At 37.7% G+C, this 23,669-nt stretch overlaps 1 protein-coding gene across 1 annotated transcript in view; it reads right to left on the minus strand.

The window, feature by feature from the left end:
• Positions 1–11,780, minus strand: part of PTPRR (protein tyrosine phosphatase receptor type R) — a 245,859-nt gene extending 234,079 nt beyond the window's left edge. Inside the window, exon 1 of the mRNA XM_047868277.1 lies at positions 11,455–11,780. Within this exon, the coding sequence (XP_047724233.1) occupies positions 11,455–11,512 (58 nt within the window). The 5' untranslated portion in view covers positions 11,513–11,780. The remainder of the gene's footprint in view (positions 1–11,454) is intronic.
• Positions 11,781–23,669: the final 11,889 nt, after the last annotated feature.

The raw sequence follows: 23,669 nt of genomic DNA on the forward strand, positions 1-23,669 counted from the left end.
AAAGCAATGGACCAGGAGGTAAGGGACCTAGATTCTAGTTGCAACACCCCTACCCCCATCTATGTAAGCCTGAACAAGTCTCCTCACAGCTGAGCCTCAGTTTTCTCCTCAGAGAATGAAAATGCTTCTGGTATATCTATGACTAGATTAGAATGCACTGTACTTCAGTAAAAGAGAAGCCCCAACTCAAATGGATCTTGCATGATTCTGACTTTTTTCTCAAGAGATAAGTTTTTCCATATGTACAATAAAGAAGCACACTTACTTTCCATAAGGAAAATAAAAAAGGTTACACCTAAAGCTTTACAGTTATACTCACTTTTCTAATTTTTTCTGATGTAATGAATTATATGACTGTTATGTTTTTGCTTCATCTAAGATAGCTAAGATTGCTGTTAGCCTCCAGTTCCCCTTAATGAAATTTGCTTTCCTCCATATATCCTCTTGGGACATCTTCAAAACCCTCCCTTAAAGAATGCAACTTATGTATATACAAGGTACGGATAGTGATCCTTTATAATGTATTACTTTGTATCCTCTGAAATTTGTGATTTTTTTACATTTATTTTAAATTTAAGACAATAAATGTCCAGACTGTAGTCAAGTTTCAGTTTATGTTTTCCCATGATTTTTATTTTTTCCAGAAAGAACAAAATTATATGCATATCACCAACATTCATGTATCAGACTCAAAAGGCTGTTTTTCACTTAGTTCAAGTTTTTTTCCCACCATTCAGTGTGTCATACACCGTTGCCACTGCTCTTTTCCAAATGTCTGATGTGTACTATGACTGACAACTACTTCTCTCTGGGTCTAATCAATTAGATCAATAGACCAAGTACAATAAAAGAGCCTCTGGGAACTTATAGGAGCAGTGATTTCCAGAAACGATATCCTCGGATGTAAGGAGGCTAACATTTAAACTATTCTCTCAGCTGTTCTGCAATTCTATTGGTAATGGTTAACCCAAGATGTCACTACAGTACTAATCTCCAGTTACAAAGACCCACCATAATAACCCTGACTCTTCCTAATGAACACTGCAGTGCCCCCCAGATGTGACAGCTGATGACTTTTAGGATAACCTGCCAGCTCTAACATATGATCACTCCTACCAGTGTTTTCATGGAAAGTTACACAGTGTTTTGAAAGAGTACATATGGCTCTGTCTATCTATAAAGTCAGTTTTATAAAATTCAGTTTGCATGTCTTAGTTACATTCTAACAACATACATGTATGTATGTATTTATATGTACCACATTTATTTGGTCTGTAGCCTGACAGCAGACAACATTTGACCAAAAAAAAAAAAAAGGTTCATCTTCAAATGAGCAATTATGTGATAAAAAGTAAAAAAATAAAAATAACAAAATGAGAGTGTCTACAAGATAACTATGGAATTTATAAAAATTATAAACCATTATGGCCCCTGTTAAACAAAAGGCTTGGATGAGCTTGTCACTGAAGGAACACTTCTTTCCAGGAATGGTTTTCCTAAAATCTGGTCTAAGCACGGGTTTCTACGATGTGAAAACATAATCCCATGAGGAGGTGCTATGTCATTCTCTAAAAGACTATTTAAATGTTTCACATGTTTGACCAGCGATGTGTCTAGTATATCTATATATATTTTTAAATACTAAAGTAATTAGTCTATTTCATAGAGCTGGCTCTATTCTTCTCTGTGTAGGAGAGAACCTGAATCCTAATGATTTTAATTAAGGCATCTTGTAAACTTTTTCTGTATGTTCTTTGATATAAACACTCCTTCATATTTCTTGAAATATTCCATTAGAAGATGTAGTTCCTGCTCCTACTTCCAACCCGCTGTAACTACTTACTTCTTCCTCTTTATCTTATCCACCCAAAGTTGAGCTGCACAATAACCAACTCTATTTGGGAGTCGCAGGACTGACTGTCATTTCAGGAAAAATCCACTGTGTGCTCTGTGCCGGTGGCAAAATTACAATGAACGAGTTTCATGTTTCTTGATTTCTGCCCAGCTTTAATAGAGTTATTTTTCATCTGATAAATGCATGTTAGAGTACAGCATAATACAGTTAGGACAGTGCCCTTTGGGACAATGTGACTAGACATAAGTCACAAGGAAGGAATGGGGTTAAGACCACTGGCCTCAGACTCTGCTGGAGAAAGTGAGATTTATGTCAGTTCAGACAAATGCAGTCAGAAGCCCCCACCGCCCCAGCCCCCATTCCTGAAGAACTGAGCTGAAGGATATTTGCAGGAGAGGTCGACAAGAGTGAATGCTACTATCTCTTAAATCCTACACAGCCATTAAGAGAACTTCATCAAGATATGCCTTCTGGGGAAATTCAGAAGTACAGAGAAATGATCATGTGGCTGGAAAGCTGAGAAATACTACTCTCTGAAGAAATCATAAGAATTGAGTTCCACATGTACTTACTGAGTAATGAAGCAGTGCATTTGTAAAATCTAACTTTTATACTTCAGTTATTGTTATGCAAACAGCTAAAATATTATTTACAAATAGTTACAGAGATTATAAATTATTTCCATCATTTTTATAGTAGAGTCCTCCAGATGATTTGAAAGGTGGGATCCAACAGCAAGACAAGAAAATACGTGTCTGTTTTAAGAATAATTCTCGCAGTAGATTAAGAATTATATTAAAACATAGCAAAATGAACATTAGAACAAACAAAATGAACATTAGAAAATTAAAATATTGCCATAGTAATGATATTACAGAGATGTAAATGTCTGGATATTGGGGCAGGAGAAGGGTGAAGAACAAGGTCCAGTGGCCACTTGAAGAGACCCCTGCCTGGTCCCCCCTGCCTACAGTTAGATAGATTTGGAGACACTTGGTAGGCCCTTAGGTCAACACTTCCATTCCATTCTGTCTTAGTCCCTTCCTCCATCATTTGAAATTAATATCACTGGTCTAAGGCACTGTTCTGTCGTAATTCTTTGAAAAATAAACCTCTACTAGGGGAGGACCATGCAATTAACAACTATTCTTACCTGGAGTAGAAAGTGCTCCAAGATACCAGTTAATCATTTGTCACCCGACCTCTCCTACCCCTAATCAAATAATACTTGGCACTTAAATGGCACTTACTAAGTGTAGTTAGCATACAATATCCTATTTAATACACAACTGTACAGTTGTATAATATATAACCTCCATTTTAAAAAGAGGAAATTGAGACTTAGAAAGATTAAGTAACTTGCCCTAAGTTACAGAGCTAGAAAGTGATCGTGTGTGGATTTGAACCCGATCACAATATCATGCTCTTAACTACTATGGTATTCTGTTAAAGGTTATCTAAAAATATGGCATTTTCCCCTTTATTTTAATTTTCTCTTTACTTCTCTCTTTAAGCTATTTTATTTTCTTCCAGGGAGAATAAAAATACTGTCTTGAATCAACAATGCAAAGCAAGTAAGTTGCATATAATTTAAAACCACACCACATGTTAGTGGATTGATGGGCTTTCAAGCTAACTCACCATATTATGTACAGCATTCTTTGTATGGAGCATCTTTCCCAGTAACCCAGTGATTGGAGTTGGCTCTGTACAGTTATGCATAGTGCTTGATTTCCCCTCCAGGGTCCATCAGGAGTTGGGGCGTTACTATAGTGAAAGAAGAGCAGTAGAGTCTTGCTCTGTACATGTTTCTGTATAGGCTGGTGAGACACTCTTATTCTGTGTTCATTTTGTGCTCTTTTCCAAGGATCAGTAGTTAAGGGCTGCCTTAATCCATTGTGCACATTTAAATGAGGACGTGGACATTGCTTCAGGTCTGAACTAGGAATAAAATGATTCATGTCCTCACTGAACTTGGCATTTGCTTCGGTATAATTAAACATACTGATCTACGTTTAATACAGATACAGATACATTGCTGCATCATGTAAACAATTAGTTTTGCTTTGTTTTTGGTCCATGCGGCTGCAGTTTTAATGGACACGAACATCTTAATAAATTGAAATCAAATGAGATTTGATTATGAGGACAGTCTTGATAGCCATTACAAGTAAAAAATTATTTAAATGGAAAGCACTAATAACGTTCACAATATAAATTTGCTAATTGTCACTCTGTGGCAAATATCATTGCAATAGCAGACACTTTACAGAGATGTTATCTGGGGAAAAAGCATTAGGAAATTTGATCTTAAAATAATAATTTACCATTAAATATTTTTTTCAAAGCTATTAAAATCCTTTATGCTGGGAAATATCAATGTTACTCTAAATGTGTCAGCATTTGTAAGTGCTTTGAAAATGAAGAATGCATTCATGGGCCAAGTAGGATCTTTCAAAATCCCCTTTTAAAGGGAAAAAATGGCTTTCTCTACCTTTTAAATTTGACTTTGTAAACAGTTTTTAAAAGATTCAGCAATAAACTTACCATAAAATATGACAGCCATATTATCATTAGTACTAATGGAAATATATGGGTTTTGATGTGTGAGCCATCATTTTATAAAAAGTGACTTTTTACAATTCATAAATTAGTCTCCATTCTTCAGATATAAGCATGTCTCCCTTTAGGTGTAGCATTTTTCCATATGAAAAAAATGTATGGTACCCAAAAATTTTATGGTTCCATAAACACTTTAGCTACACATTAAAAGAGAGAAACAAAATGTACACAGCCATTCAAATACTCCTAAATTTTCTGTGATGGTTTGTTTTTTGTTTGAGAGAGCAGCGGAAGATTGGATTATTTGGTGTCTTGATATATTGAACCCACTAACTCACACTTCCGCTTGATTTTGAATGTGTTAAGTGACTCATATTTGTTATTGCAAGATAGATGATAACCAATCAGTAATCAAAATTAGGAGTTCTGGATCTATTCCTTAGTTCATAACTCTCACGCTATGTGTCTTATCTAATTCCTTGATCTATTTAAAATAAAGACATTCATCTCATTCCCATCCTGAAGTAGTATAAGAAACTCATTTAGGAATGTCTAACTAAGAGGAGTTCAACACACAACTCCACTACAACTATCATCATGCCCAGGGTGCACAAACTTATCCTACAAACTATGTTTAAATGAAAGCTTTTCTGTCCCATTTCATTTCTTTGTAACTAATCAATGTAAATTGGATTGAGGGAACAATAGTAAAATCAATTCTACTCTTCACAGTTATGAAGATAAGATGTAATCTCTTTAATTTAATTTATTATAATATATTTTGCCTAATACATCCTGAATGCGTTTATTCATTCATTGGACATTCATTGATGGCATACTAGGCAACAAGTTCTAGGAAATGGTATAGAAGCTACAGTTCCATTATTATCCTCAAAAAGCTTCAATATACAGGCTAAGTACAATAACAGAAGAATATACAGGGCCCCAAAGGAAAACCCAGGAACGTTACTTGAACGATGTGGGATATCAAAGGAAGGATTCTCAAAGTAGGCAATGCCTGATGAAGATTTGAAATGGGAGAAAGAGTCGTCTAGAAAAAGAAGCAGAGATGGGTAGTTAAGATAAATGGACCAATATGTGAAAAGTATGAGAGGCATGGCAAACCAAAAGAAATTTGGTCTTAGTGTGATAATAGTGTGCAAAGATGGCTGCCATGACAGGAAATAAGAATGGAATTAGCCAAGACCTGAGGGTGGAAGACTTTGCCCTGTTAATGAATTTGGGTTTTATTTTAAGAGAAAAGAAAATAGCTGTATTACAGACTTGTACAAGGGGAGAACATGATCAGATATTCTTTTTTTTCAAGTTTTACCTCTGACATTATTATGAGGGATGGATGTGATAAGAGGATTGTATTATAAGATACTATATGAGAAATAAGGACCTACCCCAAGGCAGTGATGTGAACATGGAGAGTGGAGAAGACTTGGTGACCTTTCAGATGAACACAGTAAAGGAGGGAGGGCACAGGATGAGTTATTAATTTCCGGCTTGGGTGATCGTGGGGGATCTTGGTGTTATTCACAATGATAGGAAATACAGAAATAAGAGCAATTGTGATGGGAAGCACTGAGTGCTAATAGATAAATATAAGGTGTTTGTGGGATATCCCATGACTCCTAGGTAATTATAACTACATGACTGAGATTCAGGAGAAATATATGAAATTAAAATATGGATTTAGGAATCTTTGATATGTAGCTTTGAATATAATCATCCAGGGATATTGTACAGAGAGGGAAATAAAAGTAGACACATAAATTCTAGAAAGTGCTAACCATTAAATACTACTCAGAGGAAGACCTAAAAGTAGAAACTGAGGAATGGCTTGAGAGATAAGAGGGAAGCTAGAAAGTAGTGGCTATCCAATGGAAATCAGTGAGGAGAATTCTCAAATTCAGAAAGAGACAAAATTAGATAAATGATGTAAATATTCATTGGTAAGAAGAAGATAACTTAATTATGTTCAACATATCATAAATGGGACAATAAGATGAGGATTGGAGTTGGTAGAGAAACAGATGAGAAACAAAAAAGATAATGATAAATGTGGATAATGCATTCCAGAATTTTTATAAGGCACTAGTCAGGGTATGATTTCCAATAAAACACGCAATCTTCAAGGTGTTAGGAGTGTGTGATGTTCAGTATACATATATATATGCCTCTGATGCGCCAAAGAAGTAGACAGGTTTGTCCAAGTGCTTTAAATCTTGTTTATAAATTAGCTATATGAATCCTTTTGTATCACAATAGCCATTCCTACATGTATGTACAAGGCATTTCACTAAGAAGTGAAAATATAGTGGAACCAGCAAGGTATTTGAGCTGTATAGCATCTGGTAATCAATTTGAAGGAGTTGATCTGCAGTTCTGGTCTCTTGCAAGCCCATCCATATTGTTCTTAAGTTCACAATGCTGGAAAAGTCTGTTTGAGATAGTATGTCCCCTGGGCATGTGAGGTCCTAGGGAGAAACCTGAGTGTTGGATAAATGAGCTCTGTTGAAGTCCATTCTAGAAGTGGCTAAGTTGACTAAGTGTGTCTTGCATGGGTGCCAAGAAGCAGTTAAATGCAAAAGAGAGAGACCAAAAATATCACTGTGTTGTTTCTATTTATTCAATATAATTTAAGTCTTTAGTAGCTTTTATGCCAGGCACCGCCCCCAGGTGCTAGGCTGGGCAGGAACTGCAATAAATACAGCAGTAAACAAAACAGACAAATACCTTTGTCTTTGAGGAGCTTACATTTCAAAGGGGAAAGGAGGAATCACAGTAAACAAAACAAATAAGTTAAATATATGATATGGAAACTGGTGAAAAACCTCTGGGGAAAAAAGTAAAGCAGGAAAGGGTATTGAAGTTTTTTGGGGGGAAAAGATGAAATAAATATTAAATAGGATAGTTAGTGAGGGCCTTCCTGAGAAAGTAACATTTGAGTAGAAGGCTAAAATGAAGGGATTAAGCCAGAGATACTCGTGGAAAGAGTGTTTCAGGCAAAGAAAAATGCAAAACAAATGAGGTGGGCAAGTGCCTGCATCTTCTTGGCATAGCAAGGAGACCAATGTGGCTGAAGACGGACAAAAAAGAGGACAGTAGTGAGAGATGATATCAAGGAGATAATGGGAGAAGAGAATATGGTAGAACCTGGGCCATTGTAAGGGTTGTGTTGAGCGATTTTGAACAGGAAAAACAAATTCTGGAGTTCATTCAGAAAAGACATCTTAAAATCTTAAAGAATAATGTATTATTTTCCTATCAATCTACCCTTTCTTTTGAAGGTGGTGCCTCTGCAAATGATTTCCCTGATCCTCCTGGTCTCACCATAGGAATCCTTCCTTCTCAAAGACTAGAGAAATTGACTGTGCATTTCTCTGAGAGTGAAGCTGTTATCTTCAGAAGATACATCGAAGGCAGTCTTCGGTGCTGTCCAGAATGCTCAACAGTAAGAACAACGTGAACGTTTGAAAGAACCTTTTCCAGAGCTTAGAGAGAGAGAAATGCATTGAAATTATGTTCTCTTTTGTTGTTGTTGTTGTTGTTGTTGTTGTTGTTGTTGTTTTTAGCAAAACATTCACTAGAAACAATAAAGCTTTCACATGAGAAATTTTAACAGCCCAAGACCTTCACTCCTTTGTAAGTAAAACACTACTCAATATCATCTCCTGAAACAGAACATAGGTTTTTGGGCAAAGAAAGAGAAAAGACAAGGAAAAAATAAGCTTTCTGTAAATCTTGGGGTACCATCCATATTATTGGGGCACACTTTCTTGGATATTCCTGAAGTAGTCTTTTCAACTGGAGTTTATGTATCACATTGGTTCATAGAAGGAGTAAAGAATGAGTACAGCTAGGTAAAAAGGATTTGACTAACTCAATGGTGGCCTTAACTCAATGGTGGCCACTAACTCAATGGTGGCCTTTCCTACTGTATGATTTCATACAATATACAGTCACAGGTCTGGACACATGCGTTTTCATCTTGACTATGCTGTTAACTGGCATAACTGTTAAATAGTTACATTTACTATTTAAAGTAAATACTGTCTACCATTTACTGGATCTTAGTTTTCTTACCCGAATAGTAAGCAGTTGGATAGACAATAACTACAACTTTCCTTGTTAGGGAGATCTAGGAAAATGAGCTTCCACAGAAAGAGTTGAAACTGAGTTATTTAACAAGCTCTATGCTCAGTAATTTATTAGAATTATTTTACCTAAAGATGTTAATTACACAGTATTGTACCTATCATCATCTTTTTGTTCCCACGGACACTACAAAGAGACCACAGTACTTTTCCCTATTAAGCCAGTTAAAACTCAGGGTTGGCCAGAATTTATTTATTTATTTATTTATTTATTTATTTATTTATTTATTTATTATTTTCTTGCTTGCTTATTATTTTGCATAGTGTCTTAGGTAATCATGACCAAATAATTGGAGATAGCACTCAAGTTGAAAACAGTTGGCTACCATCATTAGGGGAATGATAATCTGGAAGGCAACAGTTCCTTGTTGCCTGAGTAGAGCACTCACATCCTGTCAGCCAATTTCTCCCATCCCTAAACAGTTCTAATATGTTATCAGTTCCACCAGCATGAAGTAGCTGTTGGCACCCAGGGCATAACCAAAATGGACCAGTTAGCTTTTCAGTAAAGAGGGCGAAAAAAGAGAATTCTTTTCCCTCCTTTATAAGCCTTGCTTCTATCCTGAGAGGAAAGCATTCTGTAAAAGAAACAAACTCACTCAACAAGTAATCAATGACTTCTTGCTCTTTGTCCTCCCACCCATTCGCTTTCTTATTACTCAAATCTACAGGAGCTTAGATCAAAAAATATGTGTTTCAGTTCCAATGAAAGTCCTAATAATGTTATTAGATAACTGTGATGAATTTTAATCTGATGACAGCTTGTGACCCACAAATTGCTGTTTAAAATTAAAATGCATTCAAAATGAAACTGGCAAGACAGCTACACTATTAAACTTGCAATCTGCTGTGAAAAAACACCTATCAAAAGCACTATATTAAATATGAATACAATTAATTTCTATATAGCATCTTGCAATTGAAATATGAAAATGATAGCTCAACAATGCATTGCCTTATCAATTTCAAATTGGTTGAATATTTTGTTTTTCAACTTAAGAAGTCAAAGTAGAGGTGGACAGGCTTGTCTCTGGTAATACACCCTTTGGCAGAGCTCCAGGTATAATCTAGGGCTACAGACTTCTAGGTTTCCCCTTTGATCAACAAAATCCTCTACTTTCCTCATCCCAAATGTTCACCTACAATAAATTTAGAAATGTTTTCCACCTGCCTAGATTGAAGTTTATTTATAACTTTGAAGCTATAATTGCTCAAGATACATTAAGTGTAATCTTTAGAATTTCTTATATATTAGTTTTCAAGAATGACTACACTGACATTTTTGATAGATCAGCTAAGTCATTCTTAAACTTGGTAAGAACTGAGGCTTTTTCTTTAAAAATTTTTTTTTGGCAATGGATGTTTTCTATCAGTGCTATCATTAAACATAATAATGTAAATAAAATTCAACCCAATGTGCATATTTTCATCCCAAATTTCAACATTAAACAACTGCACGTAGTAATAAAATGATGCAGTACAGCTGTTTGCAAATAACTTAATGACCAAGTCAAAGCTATTTGCTAGTTTTTAAAAGGTGCCAAAGAACTATTGAAATTTTCACAATAAAGCATCATAATTATAACAATTAACATGTGTACTTAACTATAGCCTTAATATTCTCATGTATTACTTGTTGAAGAGGTTCACAATACATTAAAAAAGCACAAGCCAGAAATGAGGAAGTACCATATTTTACTTGCATTATTGCACACATAGGAAAGGAACTCACCCACTCTTTTTAAAAGATACCACAAGAATTGTGATTTTGCAGCCATTATTTTTATTCATTACCCCTGGGATATAATACATGCTCAATAAATGTTAGGCGAAGGAATGAATGAGTGTGTGTGATTGGGTGACAAGAGAACTCGGGGAAAATATCTAGTCTTTGGTTGCTACAGGACTACTGCATGGACAACTGCTGTCGCAGTAGGGTGCCCAAAAATCTCTCTGCCATATTCTATTTTGGTACATGTGTGTGTAAAAATGATAAAGGATTCAGTCCAGCAAGTCCTTGTATTACACAGAGACTGCATGTATCCAAAAAGCAGGATCTGTAGTGGCATTGCATATAAAATTCCCCAGGTACCCTCTAAGGTTTGCTCCCACATGAAATCTAATATTGGTTCTGATGTCAAATATGTTTATATTTGGGCGCAGTCTCACTGTCACTCTTGGCCGGTCCTCCCCAAATCTGTCCCAGGGACAGTGCCTACCCTGGGGTTGTCAGCCTTGAAACTGTGATTGGGTTTTTGTTTGGTGCCCTCGGACGCTGACCATGATGCTGAAAGAGAAGAGGGGGCCCTATTTGAAACCTTTCCTTCTTCTTATTGGCTTAGAAAATTCGAGTGACAAGAGCAGGGGCCAAAGGAGCCTGGAGCGGCATCATTAACGTGAACCATGTATTTCGATCTTTTGGGCGGAGATGTGGTCCTTCAGGTTACAGCCAATGCATCCCTGCGAGCTCTCGCTAAGCCCAGGGACCTTAGGATGTAGCCGCTGCAGTAGAAAAGGTTACATTCAGCAGGATGTCTTGTCTGTCTCCTGAAAAATTGGCAGTCAAGTGCATAGCCTAGAGACAGGATTAGGGAGGGTGTCTAGATGGAGGGGAAGCAAACCTGTGTTCATATTCAAAATGTTCACTACGATTCGTACCAGGTAAGGAAAAATCGAGAGCTGATTTTAGCTTAAGTTTTCCGCCTCAGTCTTCCAACAGGTGCACAACTCCCTCACCCCTTGCCTGTCCGTACTGTCCTGCTTTGCCTTTCTACAGCTTTCTCGGCGAGGCAAGCTTTTCCTAGAGTCCTCAAGCATGTGCAGTTTCCCATCTCATACACAGCTCCAGCTCTACGCCCCGCCACCCCTTACCTGCAGCGTGAAGATTAAGAAGCAGGCACAGCGCAGGGAGGCAGACTGCTGTCCGCATAGTGCTTGCATTGAGCGGTGGAGGGGGAACTCCGCCACGACCCCACTTCAGGCAAAGTGTTATTAGAAAGAGCCACCGCCAAGGGTCCTCTGGTCTCCGGGTTTCATTCTCAGGTCCTGGCTGGGCTCGCAGAGGTCTGTGGCGCCGACAGAAGCCAGCACCAGCTTCGCCTCCCGAAGAGAGGGCGAGAGGGAGGATGAGTAGGAGGCGGCTAGGAGGGGGGCGGAGCAGGGCAGGGGCGAGGCGCTCGGCGGCGGCTGCTGCTCGGCCTTCTGGAAGCCCGCAGCCGCCGCGGAGAAGGCGGGGTGGACTCCCGCGCCAGCCCCGGAGCCCTCCGCGCGGGGCCAGCGCAGAGCCAGCAGCAGCCAGACGCGCCGCGCCAACTGAGCATGCCCAGCGCTGGCCCTCGCGCCGCACGGAGTTTCAAAGTGGATTCCACTTCTCCGGGTCTTCGCGGCGGCTGCGAGGGGGGCTGGCTGCTCCGAGGGGGGCTGGCTCCTCCGAGGGGGGCGTCTAGCGGCGCTTCTTAGTGAGAGCCCGTCTAAGACCCGGGGCTGGGTGGGGAGGGATAAATTTGGGCCTGACCAGAGGAACCACAGGACCTTAAGACCCACCCTAGTCCCTCCTCTGCACGTGGACAGGGCTCGCTGCTGGCCCAAGGGTGCCCAGGGCTGCCCATACGAATAGAGAATTCGGTGGTGTCTTACCCTTGCTGAGTTTGCGAGCACCGTGGGCTGCTTGGGGAAGCATTCCCAAAGCACCTGCTGGGGACCGTGCCTTGCGGGTGACTCCTTTCTGATAGCTTTCCTTTTTTCCTTTCCCTTTCCCCTTTCTCCAGCTCGATCCCTGTGTTTAAACTTTCTGTCGACTCAAGCCCAAAGGCTGTCCATGACCATAGTGAGAGAAAGAAGTGAGGTCATACTTTTAGACTAGTAGGATGTAATGTGTAATTGAGGTAATTATCTCTGGTCTTCATTTTCCTTTCTAAGGTGAAAGGTAATAGAATCAGCTCTGTAACTGGACTCCTCTGGTCCCGCTCGTGTCTCTAGGTAGCCTACAACAGTCTGCGCAATAGAGGTGACACCCCCCCCCCCATCTAAGACTTTGGAGGGTGAAGATCCTTATATTGTCTAGTAAGTAATTACTCTTAATCATAAAACACGCCCGGCCAGTCTACTCTCCCTTAACCATCCCAGGAGCACTGACCTTTCTGCCTCTGTGTCTTCATGGGATGCCCTTGCCCCCTTCCCAGTTAACTTCCTCCTGCATCACCACCACACTCAAACTTACAAAGGTCTAACCTTGGTCTCACTTCCAGAAAGCCCTGGCCCACCTCCAGATTACAGTGAATTTACCTTCTACACACAACATCTGCCTCATTTTTTTTCACCAGATATTCATTTATCTGTGGTTTGTCTTACAATACAGTTGAAAGCTCGATAAGAACTTCTGCATCTTTGTATCACTTAAATTGAATAAAGCCTTTCCAGGCAAATAAGAGGTACTAATAAACATTTGTTGAATTGAACTGCATGCCTCACTTGATGCTTTCTTTCTCCATCCACTGTGAATTGGGACAACTAATAGGAAATATGCTACCCACAGAGCTTAAATCAGGCAAGCTGTCATAGGATCTGAGAGCCCAGCCATATCATTGCCTCTATAATTTATTTCAGCTCTAGCACTGAGACACAAGGCCAGGAATTGCACGACAGGCGGGAGAAGGAAAGAATGACATATATATTTTAATATTAGACAAGTCTTTGATGCTGAGAATAGAGATATATGCAACTGCATTTTCCCAACCCCTGGACGCACCCCCACAAGTGTACCCTGCACCATTTCTGTGGCACTACTATTTCACCCCAAAACACTCTAAGTTGCAACCTCTTCCCCTACTCCAGATTCATCTTTTCCTGGTCTCCTTTTCCCATAGTGTGCAACACTTTCTAGCATACCCAAAGAATTATTTATTAAATCTGTCATGTTGTCCATTTCCCTATCTTGTTTCCAATCCCTGCAGTGGAATCTGACCCACAATGGCAGAGATCTTTGGCAATTTTATTCACTGAGGCATCGTGACTGATTAGAACAATGCTTCTTTCAAAATCGGTGCTCAAAAAAAGAATAAATTAAAAGCAACTAGTTGGTGAAGTTCAATACTCTATCATTAGCCTAGCTCTTAGCCATTAGTCTAGCTCTTTGGAGTTCATACTGAATAGATTCCAGATAATTTATTTAGCTGTGCTTAAAGCTTAGAGGATTAACCTTTCCCATCTAACATCTGGTACTAGAGTTACTGTATAGAATTGGGGAAAATAAGAGTAGCCCACTTACAATGGTTTTGCTTCTCTTGTTTTCTTCCTTCCTAAGACAAAAAGTTAAAAAAAAAAAAGAAAGAAAAAAGAAATGATGGGGCACCTGGGTGGCTCAGTTGGTTAAGCACTCAACTCTTGAACTCCAGTCATGATCTCACAATCAGTGAGTTTGAGACACCCATCAGATTCTCTCTGCTTGGGATTTCTCTCTCTCTCTCTCTCTCTCTCTCTCTCTCTCTCTCTCTCTCCCCCTCCCCTGCTCATGCTCTCTCTCTCTCAAAATAAATAACTTAAAAAAAACCCACTAATTATCAAACGTAAACAGGTCTCCAAGAAGAAAATGCACATAAGATAATGAAACAATGCCCTAACATTGCCCTGAACCCCTTGCTCTCCTACAGATAATTCCAGCATGTTCAGAGAAAGGGGAGGAGCATTTAAAGTTTCAAATAATATAATTGGCTGTAACTTTGCCAACAAGCAGTCAGCTAGCTATTTTGCCCAGGGGTACAGGTAGTTGAATTATTAAACTTTGCATGAAAATCCCCTTAGCAGCAAAATTTTCCAATTTCCAATTGCCTAGATATACTACAAAAATAGTTCAGTATGGTAAAAATAACCTCGAGTGAGCTATAATTTTGGTGATGGGACATTCATTATTAATTTACTTGAAAAGGATAAAGGATTAAGAAAAATTCATATTCCTTGGCAAGTCGATCTAATATACTTCTAATGGATTTGATCCCACAATGTGTGAAGTCAAAGGACAATAAGTGAATTAGCCAATTAGTGAAAAAGCTAACCCCTTAATTCTTTGAGCAATATTCCCTGTGAGTCCTTAGATGCTGCTTTCCCTTGACTCTGTGACCTAATGCCTGTGAAGGGAATTTTGGTGTTTTAGAGGAGAAAGAGTTAAAACACTGCACCAAGGTTTTACAAATTAGTATCAATTCAGAGGCATGGAAACTAATATAAGAGTGCCATAGAAATTAGTACAGGCCCACAGAGTGGTGTCCTCAAGGAAATCATTTACATTTTGAAAAATAAATGGGAAATTCGTAACATATGACTTCTCTTTCTCAGTAGATGTATAATCTCTGTTTCTTAAGACATGAGATTCAGGGAGAATTTATAAGAAGAGAAGCCTTGGGGCGCCTGGGTGGCGCAGTCGGTTGAGCGTCCGACTTCAGCCAGGTCACGATCTCGCGGTCCGGGAGTTCCAGCCCCGCGTCAGGCTCTGGGCTGATGGCTCGGAGCCTGGAGCCTGTTTCCGATTCTGTGTCTCCCTCTCTCTCTGCCCCTCCCCCGTTCATGCTCTGTCTCTCTCTGTCCCCAAAATAAATAAACATTGAAAAAAAATTTTTAAGAAGAGAAGCCTTTCAGAGCTTTTTCTCAAAACAAATTTAACTGTTTTAAGCCTGCACATTAATTTACCTATAAATGGATGGTGATCATTCATGTTGGCCATCTTTCCTGAGAACACTATAAACAGAGATATTAGATCTACTGACTGTTAGTTTCCTACTTAAGTCATTTAGATTAGTATTATTCCTTAACTATAACGATATGTAACATTGATTGAACATTTCCTATGTGACAAGCTCTGTTCTAAGCATATGGATATCCCATTTATTTTTATTTTATTTTATTTTTTATTTTAGAAAGAGAGAGAAAATGAGTGGGGAGGAGAGGGCAGAGAGAGAGAGAGAAAGTGCACAAGCAGAGGAAGGGCAGAGGAAGAGAGAGAGAATCTTAAGCAGGCTTCATGCTCAGTGTGGATCCCACAACCTTGGGATCATGACCTGAGCTCAAACCAAGAGTCAAAGGCTCAACTGAGCCACCCAGGTGCCCCTGGATGTCCCATTTAAACTTTATAATATCCCTACAAAGAGGCATTACCATCATCTCATTTTAGAGATGAGACAGTTGAGGTACAGAGAAGTAACTTGCTCAAAATCAAGTCATAAGTAATCAACCGAAGGGCAAATTGTTAAAGTTAGGATGCACAATTAGATAATTTGATTCCAAACTGCTACAAGGTATTACTACATATATAATAAAAGTACACAGTATCAGTTGTAGGCAGCTCACTAGAATTAGATAGGGGCCAGGGCAGGAGCTCCTGACCCGAGATCTGGCAGTGACTAGCTCTGTGGTGAGAAACACCCATAGGTGAATGTCTCCAAGAGGATGAAACACTGCTTGTGGCAGTGGGCACTGGGATCTAGAATCTAGTGAACAAAGACAAATAGCAAGTCAAACCATGCTTAGAAGAACCATAGTAGAAGATGCTTAAGGTAAAATAGAGCAGCATAGAGGAAATGATCTCTTCTAGGGAGGGTGGCAGCAGAGGTGGGGACGTGTAGCAGGCAAGAAACTGTTGGGGGAGAGCAGCAAATGAGCTGAGTCTGTCTAGATAAATAATTTCTAACTGCTCTACATATAGACAGAGGCCAGGGGATTGTGTGAGCCAGTAGGAGAGACATGAAATGGTGAAATGGCTTCAAGAAACTTCTGAACGTGTACAAGAATAGGTGACAGTGACCAACAATTCACTGCGATTTGTAATGTGTTTACCCTGCCCCATCCTTTCCAGAGTCACATTATTAACCCCAAAGTCTTTCCTTTTGTCTGAGAGGTATCTCCGTGTAAGAGGAAGAAAGAAGAGTAACAATTTATTTTTACCTAATAAAGAATTGATGTGAATTTAAATATATTCAAAGTGATGTAAATTAAACTATATTCAGTGTGAAAAGGAATGAATTGGAAATTCATGGGTGAAGATCTCATGTTCAGGTGTTTGGATTCATCATTAATTTTTAAAAATATTCTCTCAACCATAACAGGGCAGAACAATATACCCTTCTGGATGGACATATGGTGAAGGAAACAGTGAAGTTACAAAAGGCACTAAGAATGGGATGGAAAAGGACTAAAATTTAAAACCTATATGTTATCACATTGAACTCTCACAAGAGCTTTATGGGGTATTATTCCCCCTTTGTGATGAAGGAAGAAGCTGAAACTCAATGAGGCTAGTAATTTGTCCATGGTCATCTAGTTGGTAAGTGATAAAGCTGGGATTAGAACTCTGGTCTGGTGAGTCCTCGCAACAGGGTTAATGAAAGCATTTACTTCATGGCTTCAATGGAAAACATAGTATTTTTAACCCAAGAAACAGACTTTGAGATGATTAATAGCAATTAAAATTTACAACTTAACACAGCCTTGAGATTTATCTATTTGAAGTGTTTGATACACACACAGATACACACACAAACAGCAATATGTATTCTAAGAAAAAAAATTAGGTACCCAAAATAAGGTATATATTTTTCTATACATATGTGAAATATGATATCCTAGTCAAGTACAAAATATCAAAGACAGAAAGTGTATGATTACCTATGGATTCTGCTATCGGTTCATCATTAAAATTTTATTCAAAATGAGGTATGAACTTTCCTTGGAGCTAGCCCTTGGTACCATGTATCGTACTGTCATCTTTCTCTTCTCTCCCTCTGGCACTGAAAAGGTCAGATCCATCCAAGATGTCGGTAATAGATTTACAAACCGCTGACTCTCCTGCATTAGCTCTTTGTCCATCCCAAGACACTAATTAGGCTGCACTTACACCATCCATCATCCTGAGCAGCACACAGATGTGAGGCTTCTATTATGGCTTACACTAGCTACTTGGGGCCAGTCAAGCACATTTTCTACAGTGCTTGATCATTGTTCTGGATTTCCTTGAATGAGGCCACTTTGGAACAACTCATTCACCTAATAGCCCAAAATATTAAGAGTATCCTGGAAATATAGCTATGGTTTGATTAGATCACTTAATCCCAATCCACTCTGTTTCATTATTTTCTCACAAAACTAAGATGATGTAAAAGGACATCTCCAAAATATGGGACTTCATGCCTCTGTCACTGGTGTCTTGAAACCTGCTGGGGTGAGCATGATGTTTCATGCTTCAATGCTTCTCTCTGTCTCCTACTTCTTTCTTTCTCTCATTCTTGCAGCTGTATGTCTACAGTAGGTAAAGGGCTAACTTAACAGTTTATGGTTTGGTTTTGAGAAATATTTTTAGATTAAAACATTCCTTAGTGAAAGACCTCTACAACAGGGAAGGGAGAGTTAGAGGAAATCTTACTAAAAATATCGACTATAACATGACCACTAATACTCCGAAATAACTAAGCAGTCATCTGTTTATGACCACAATTTAAATCATTCATCAGAATCCATGTGTGCTGGGACAATGCTAGTGCCTTTCTTCATTGAATAGACGAGGAAAAATCAGCTGAAGTCAAGTTACAATGTGATATGGTATGTTACATATTTTCTAAAAACAGTGGCATAATCTGCTGACATTTCACTGATACATGATTTATTTTAAATAATTAAGTATATATTGAGTACCCATGATGAGCCAAGAAGTGTCTTTAGTACTTGGGATACATTGCTGAACAAAATAGATAAAAATTCCTGCCTTCATGAAGCTTACATTCTAGGAGGAAGAAATATGCATTGAACAATAAATGTAAGAAATAAGTAAATTATATAGTATGGTGGAAGGCGATAACTGCTATGGGAAAATGTAAAAGTAGATCAAAATAAGGGGAATTTGAGGAGTAGGGATTGGGGAGAGAATGTGAGTACAAGGAGTTTACAGAATAAAATGGGATCTTTAAGAAAAGCCATGTGGAGAAGAAGAGCATTGAGCAGAAATTAGGAGTTGGTAAAGGAGTTATGAAAGCAGGTACTTGGTTAAAAAATTTTCCAGGAGGTGGAAATAGCTACAGCAGAAGCTTTTGTGATTATGTAGAAACCTTAACCAATCTGAAAAACTGTACTGTGTCAGAAGTAATTTCCAGCATACCTTTAAATATATGAAGTATTTAAGGAGAAATGTAATTGAAAAAAAAAAAGCCAAATTACACTAAATGAATAACTCTCTACCAGAGCTTTTTATTGATTCAAGTTGCACTGATTTGAAATTACATTGACACAACTGTGCAAATAACAAAGCTATTTGGCTCAGAGATTATAACTGCCCAAGGCTAACTGACAGAGCAACTCAGAATTCTACTTTTTTTTTTTTTTCATATTTTTGGTGAACATCTTGTTAATTAAGTAAAATAAACACCTTATTGATTTAGAAATGTGGGTCATACTTTGATACTTTATTCATCTTAGGAACTTAGAGGAAAATTGTGTGAACTGGCTTTACAGTAAACAACTAAAAAAAAAAAGAAGTCAGTCTAATGTATTATGGATGAGAAATTTAAGCAGGAAAAGAATGAGAAAAATACGCTACCAAGCATTTTTGTGTTCTTGGCTTCCTGCTTGGCCAATGGCATCAAAATATTTGGGTTAGGTATTTTCCAAATGCTGGAGAGTAAAGAATAAAGATTTCATGAATTCTCTGTTTCTTAGAATAGCTTCAGCAAATAATTTTAATTTTTTATTATTTGGGGATAGAATAGGGTGGCTTCATTTCATATTTTAATAAAATGTATTTTTATTCAATTCCATGTGATAAATACCCACCCAAATACTGCTTTGTTATTAATACAAGTGGAGAGAAAATATAAACCATTCCTCTTACAAGAGTTTTCTGGATCCTCGAGTCTTAGAAATAGCTCTACTTTAGAAAAAAAGGTAAGCAACTAGTCTAGATTTTGACTGCAGAACTTAAAATCATATTTTATATTAAGCTTATGCCAAAAGTGATTATCACAAAGACTGTACTCCTTTCAAACCAAATTCAGTGGTAAATTTGGAAATAATATCAAATTTAACTACCTTTGAATCAGCCATAAATAGACAGCAATCCAACTTTACCTCACTATTTCTAGGAAGTGGGCAAAAACAGGCATGATATTTCTAAAGTTTTCTTTTATCTAAATTAATTGTCCTCAGTCTGGAGGTGAACGTTCTAAATTACAAAAGTGAAAACACCCATTGCACAACAGACAAAACAGAAAGACAATAAAATGTTCCCATAGATTCCATTAACTGGTGGTAAGCACCGTTAACATTTTGTTGTGTGTATTCTACTACTACCCTGGGTATAGACGTGTTTATGCACGTGAGTATTTACAATTCTTGTTTATTTTAACATAATTTTTACACCCCCGGGAGCATACTGTGGATTTGGAAGCTTTTCTTTACCTAATAGTATGGTGGGAACACATTTCCATGTCAATATTTTTAACTGTTACATAGCTTTGCACTATAGCATTCTATTTTTGACTTAGTTTTTAGAGCTCTTCCTCAGTTAAAGTGAACTGCTTTAGAAGAGCAAGAAAAAGAATTCAAATGATGTTCATTTACCTCTTAAAACATTTGAAAGCTGTATTTCTAACATGGCGGTTCTAGTGCTGATGAAGCCATTGACCCATGAAAAGAAGAGATTCCCAAGTGTCAAAACCTAGTGTCAGGAATAGGACATCAGAGATTCTGAGTCACATCTTGACCTGTAGCAAATTAGGAAGAACCTAAATGTGTACATTCCAAATAGGGATCCTGCTTTTTCTAAGAATGTTGGCTAAAAGCAGAAGGTGAATGAGAAGACTTTGCTCCCTTTTCATTATCTCTGGATAACTCAGTTGACTAACACTGGAATTATCATCACAGGAAATACCATTGGGTAAAAAGTACTGGAGAGTGAACTGCATAAATCGGAGTTATATGTAATCGTGGTATCTCCTTTCTTTTTGAAAAATTACTTTTCTTTGCTTTTCATCTCTTTATTAAAAAAAGAAAAAAAAAACCTTAACAATATACCTATCCTCTTCTGTTCCTCTCAGATGTAATGACTATTATGATCTTATAGTTTATCATTCCTAATCATGTCTTTGAATTTTATTGGAGGTATCTGTAAAAAACATGCAGTTTTTTTTTTTACTTTAATTTTTACTAACTGGCATTACATCCCATAAAACTAAATCATTTCCATTTTTTTTCTCTATTATAATTCTTTTCCTTTCTTTTCTTTTTTATTATTTTTTTAAAATATGTTAAGTTGATTATTGTTTCAAGACAGTAATTTCCCATTAGGAATACATTCTATTTTATATTTTTTTTAAATGCTCATTTGTTTATTATTTTTGAGAGAGAGAGAGAGAGAGAGAGAATGAGAAAACACAAGTGGAGGAGGGGCAGAAAGAGAGGGAGACTCAGAATCTGAAGCAGGCATCCGAGCTGTCAGCACAGAGCCCTTCATGGGGCTCAAACTAATGAACTGTGAGATCATGACCTGAGCCAAAATCAAACGCTTAAGCAACTGAGCCACCCAGTCACCCCTCCAATTTGCATTGTTAATCGCAGTGTATAAGAATACAAATTTTCTTGTAGCTCCACACATAAGTATCAGACTTACTCACTATTTTGCCAAATCAGTGCATATGAAATAGCATCTCATTTTTAAAATTCATCTTTTCTTGACTACAAATAAAACATGTTTAAAAATGTTTAATGGAGGCGCCTGGGTGGCTTAGTCCGTTAAGCGTTTGACATCGCCTCAGGTCATGATCTCAGGGTTTGTGAGTTCGGCCCCCCTTCAGGCTCTGTGCTGACAGCTCGGAGCCTGGAGCCTGCTTCGGATTCTGTGTCTCATTCTCTCTCTGCCACTCCCCCACTTGTGCTCTGTCTCTCTCTGTCTCTCAAAAACAAGTAAATGCAGGGGCACCTGGGTGGCTCAGTTAAGCACGTTAGGCTCAGGTCATGATCTCGTGGTTTGTGAGTTTGAGCTCAGCGGCAGGCTATGTGCTGACAGCTCAAAGCCTGGAGCCTGCTTCTGGTTATGTGTCTCCCCCTCTCTCTGCCCCTCCCATTCTCATGCTTTCTGTCTCTCAATAATAAATGAAGAAAGAAAGAAAGAAAGAAAGAAAGAAAGAAAGAAAGAAAGAAAGAAAGAAATGTAAAAAAAATTCAAATGTTTAAAGGACAACAGTGTTTCCTATTCTATAAGTTGCCTTTTTATATCCTTTGTCTATTTTTCTTTTACTAATTGATTTTTAGAAGTTTTCTATATAGTCTAGAATTTAGATAATAAGCACTTGATTTTTATTATGCTGCAAAAATTCTGTCATTGTATGATTTTTCTTTTCATTTTTATAATGTGCTTTGATCAATAATAGTTCTTAGTTTTAATGTAGCCATACTTATTAATTAGTCTGGATAGAGGTTTACTAATTTTATTGATCTTTTTCACAACACAGAATTTTTATTTCATTGATTTTTCTTTTTTTTTAATTTCAAAGATTTCTGCTTTTGTCTTTACCCTTTCTTCTGCTTGCTTTGGACTTAATTTACTCATTTTTTTCTACTTTCTTAAGGTGGAACCATAGATCTTGGATTTGTGAAAAAATTTTTCATATAAACAGGTAATGTGCCCAGTAATCACTGCGTTAGTACTGTCCACCAATTTTCTTATCTGTATTTTCATTTTCACTCAATTGAAATTAATCTCAAATTTCTTAACATAATTTTCTTTCCAGTTCATAGGTGATTTAGAAGTGTGTTATTTAATCTCCAAATATTTTGGTAATTTTCCAGATGGTTTTGTTATTATTTGAGTGACTTCCATTACAGTCTGAGAGTATATGCTACACGATTTCAATTACGTTAAATTTGTTAAAAACTGTTTTATACCGAGAATATAGTCTATCATGGAGAATGTTCCATGGGCACTTGAAAACAAAATGTGTATTTTGTGTTGTATAGTGTGTCCTAGAAATGTTAATTAGGTTAAGCTGGTTAATCGTGTTGCTCAGGTCTTCTATATCCTTGTCGATTTTCTTTTTTTGTCTACTTGTTATATTGATTACTGAGAGATGAGTGTAGAATTCTCTGACCACGTGTGTAGAACTGTATTTATCCTCTGAGCTTAATCAATTTTTGCTTCATGTATTGGGGACATCTCCTGTTAGGTGCATGTTGCAATTGTTATGTCTTGGGAAGTTGAGATTTGTATCATTATGCAATATATTTTAGAAGCCTTTTTATTCTTGAAATATTTCTTGTTCTCAAGTCTACTTTGCTGACATTAAAGCTACTCCAACTCTTTTTTGATTAGCATTCACATAGTTTTATCTTTTGACCTATTTATGTCTTTATTTGTTAATTTTTTTATTAAAAAAATTTTTTTTAATGTTTATTCATTTTTGAGAGACAGAGAAAGAATGGGGGCAGGGGAGGGGCAGAGAGATAGATAGATGGGGGGGGGAGAGAGAGAGAGAGAGAGAGAGAGAGAGAGAATGTGAAGCAGGCTCCAGGCTCTGAGCTGTGAGCACAGAGCCTGACGAGGCTTGAACCCACAAACCGTGAGATTATGACCTGAGCTGAAGTCAGACACTCAACTGACTGAGCCACACAGGTGCCCCTATGTCTTTATTTTTAATGTGGGTTTCTTGTGGACAGTAAGTAGTCAGGTCTTTTTTTTTTTCTTTTGTTTAAATATAATCCAACAATTTTGGTTTTGTTTGGAGCACTTACATTTATTGATATGACTAGATTTAGCACTACTGTTTAATTATTTGCTCCCTGTTTGTCCCCTCTCTTTATGTTCCTCTGTGCCTCTTTCCCTTCTTTCTTTTGGATTATTGAAATATTATAAATATTCCATTTAAATTTATCTATTGTGTTTTTGACAAATTCTCATTGTATCATGTCTTCAGTGGTTGCTCTGGAGAATAGAAACATACTTACTTCCCTTTCACAGTGTGCAGAGTTATTCTGCCAATTTAAGTAAAGTTCAGACAATTTACAACCATATAGATTCCTTGAGCCTGTGTCTTCTGTTCTATTTATCATATTTGCTTTGA

This window comes from Prionailurus viverrinus, chromosome B4, assembly GCF_022837055.1.
Source record: "Prionailurus viverrinus isolate Anna chromosome B4, UM_Priviv_1.0, whole genome shotgun sequence".
In the NCBI taxonomy this organism is placed as follows: Eukaryota; Metazoa; Chordata; class Mammalia; order Carnivora; family Felidae; genus Prionailurus; species Prionailurus viverrinus.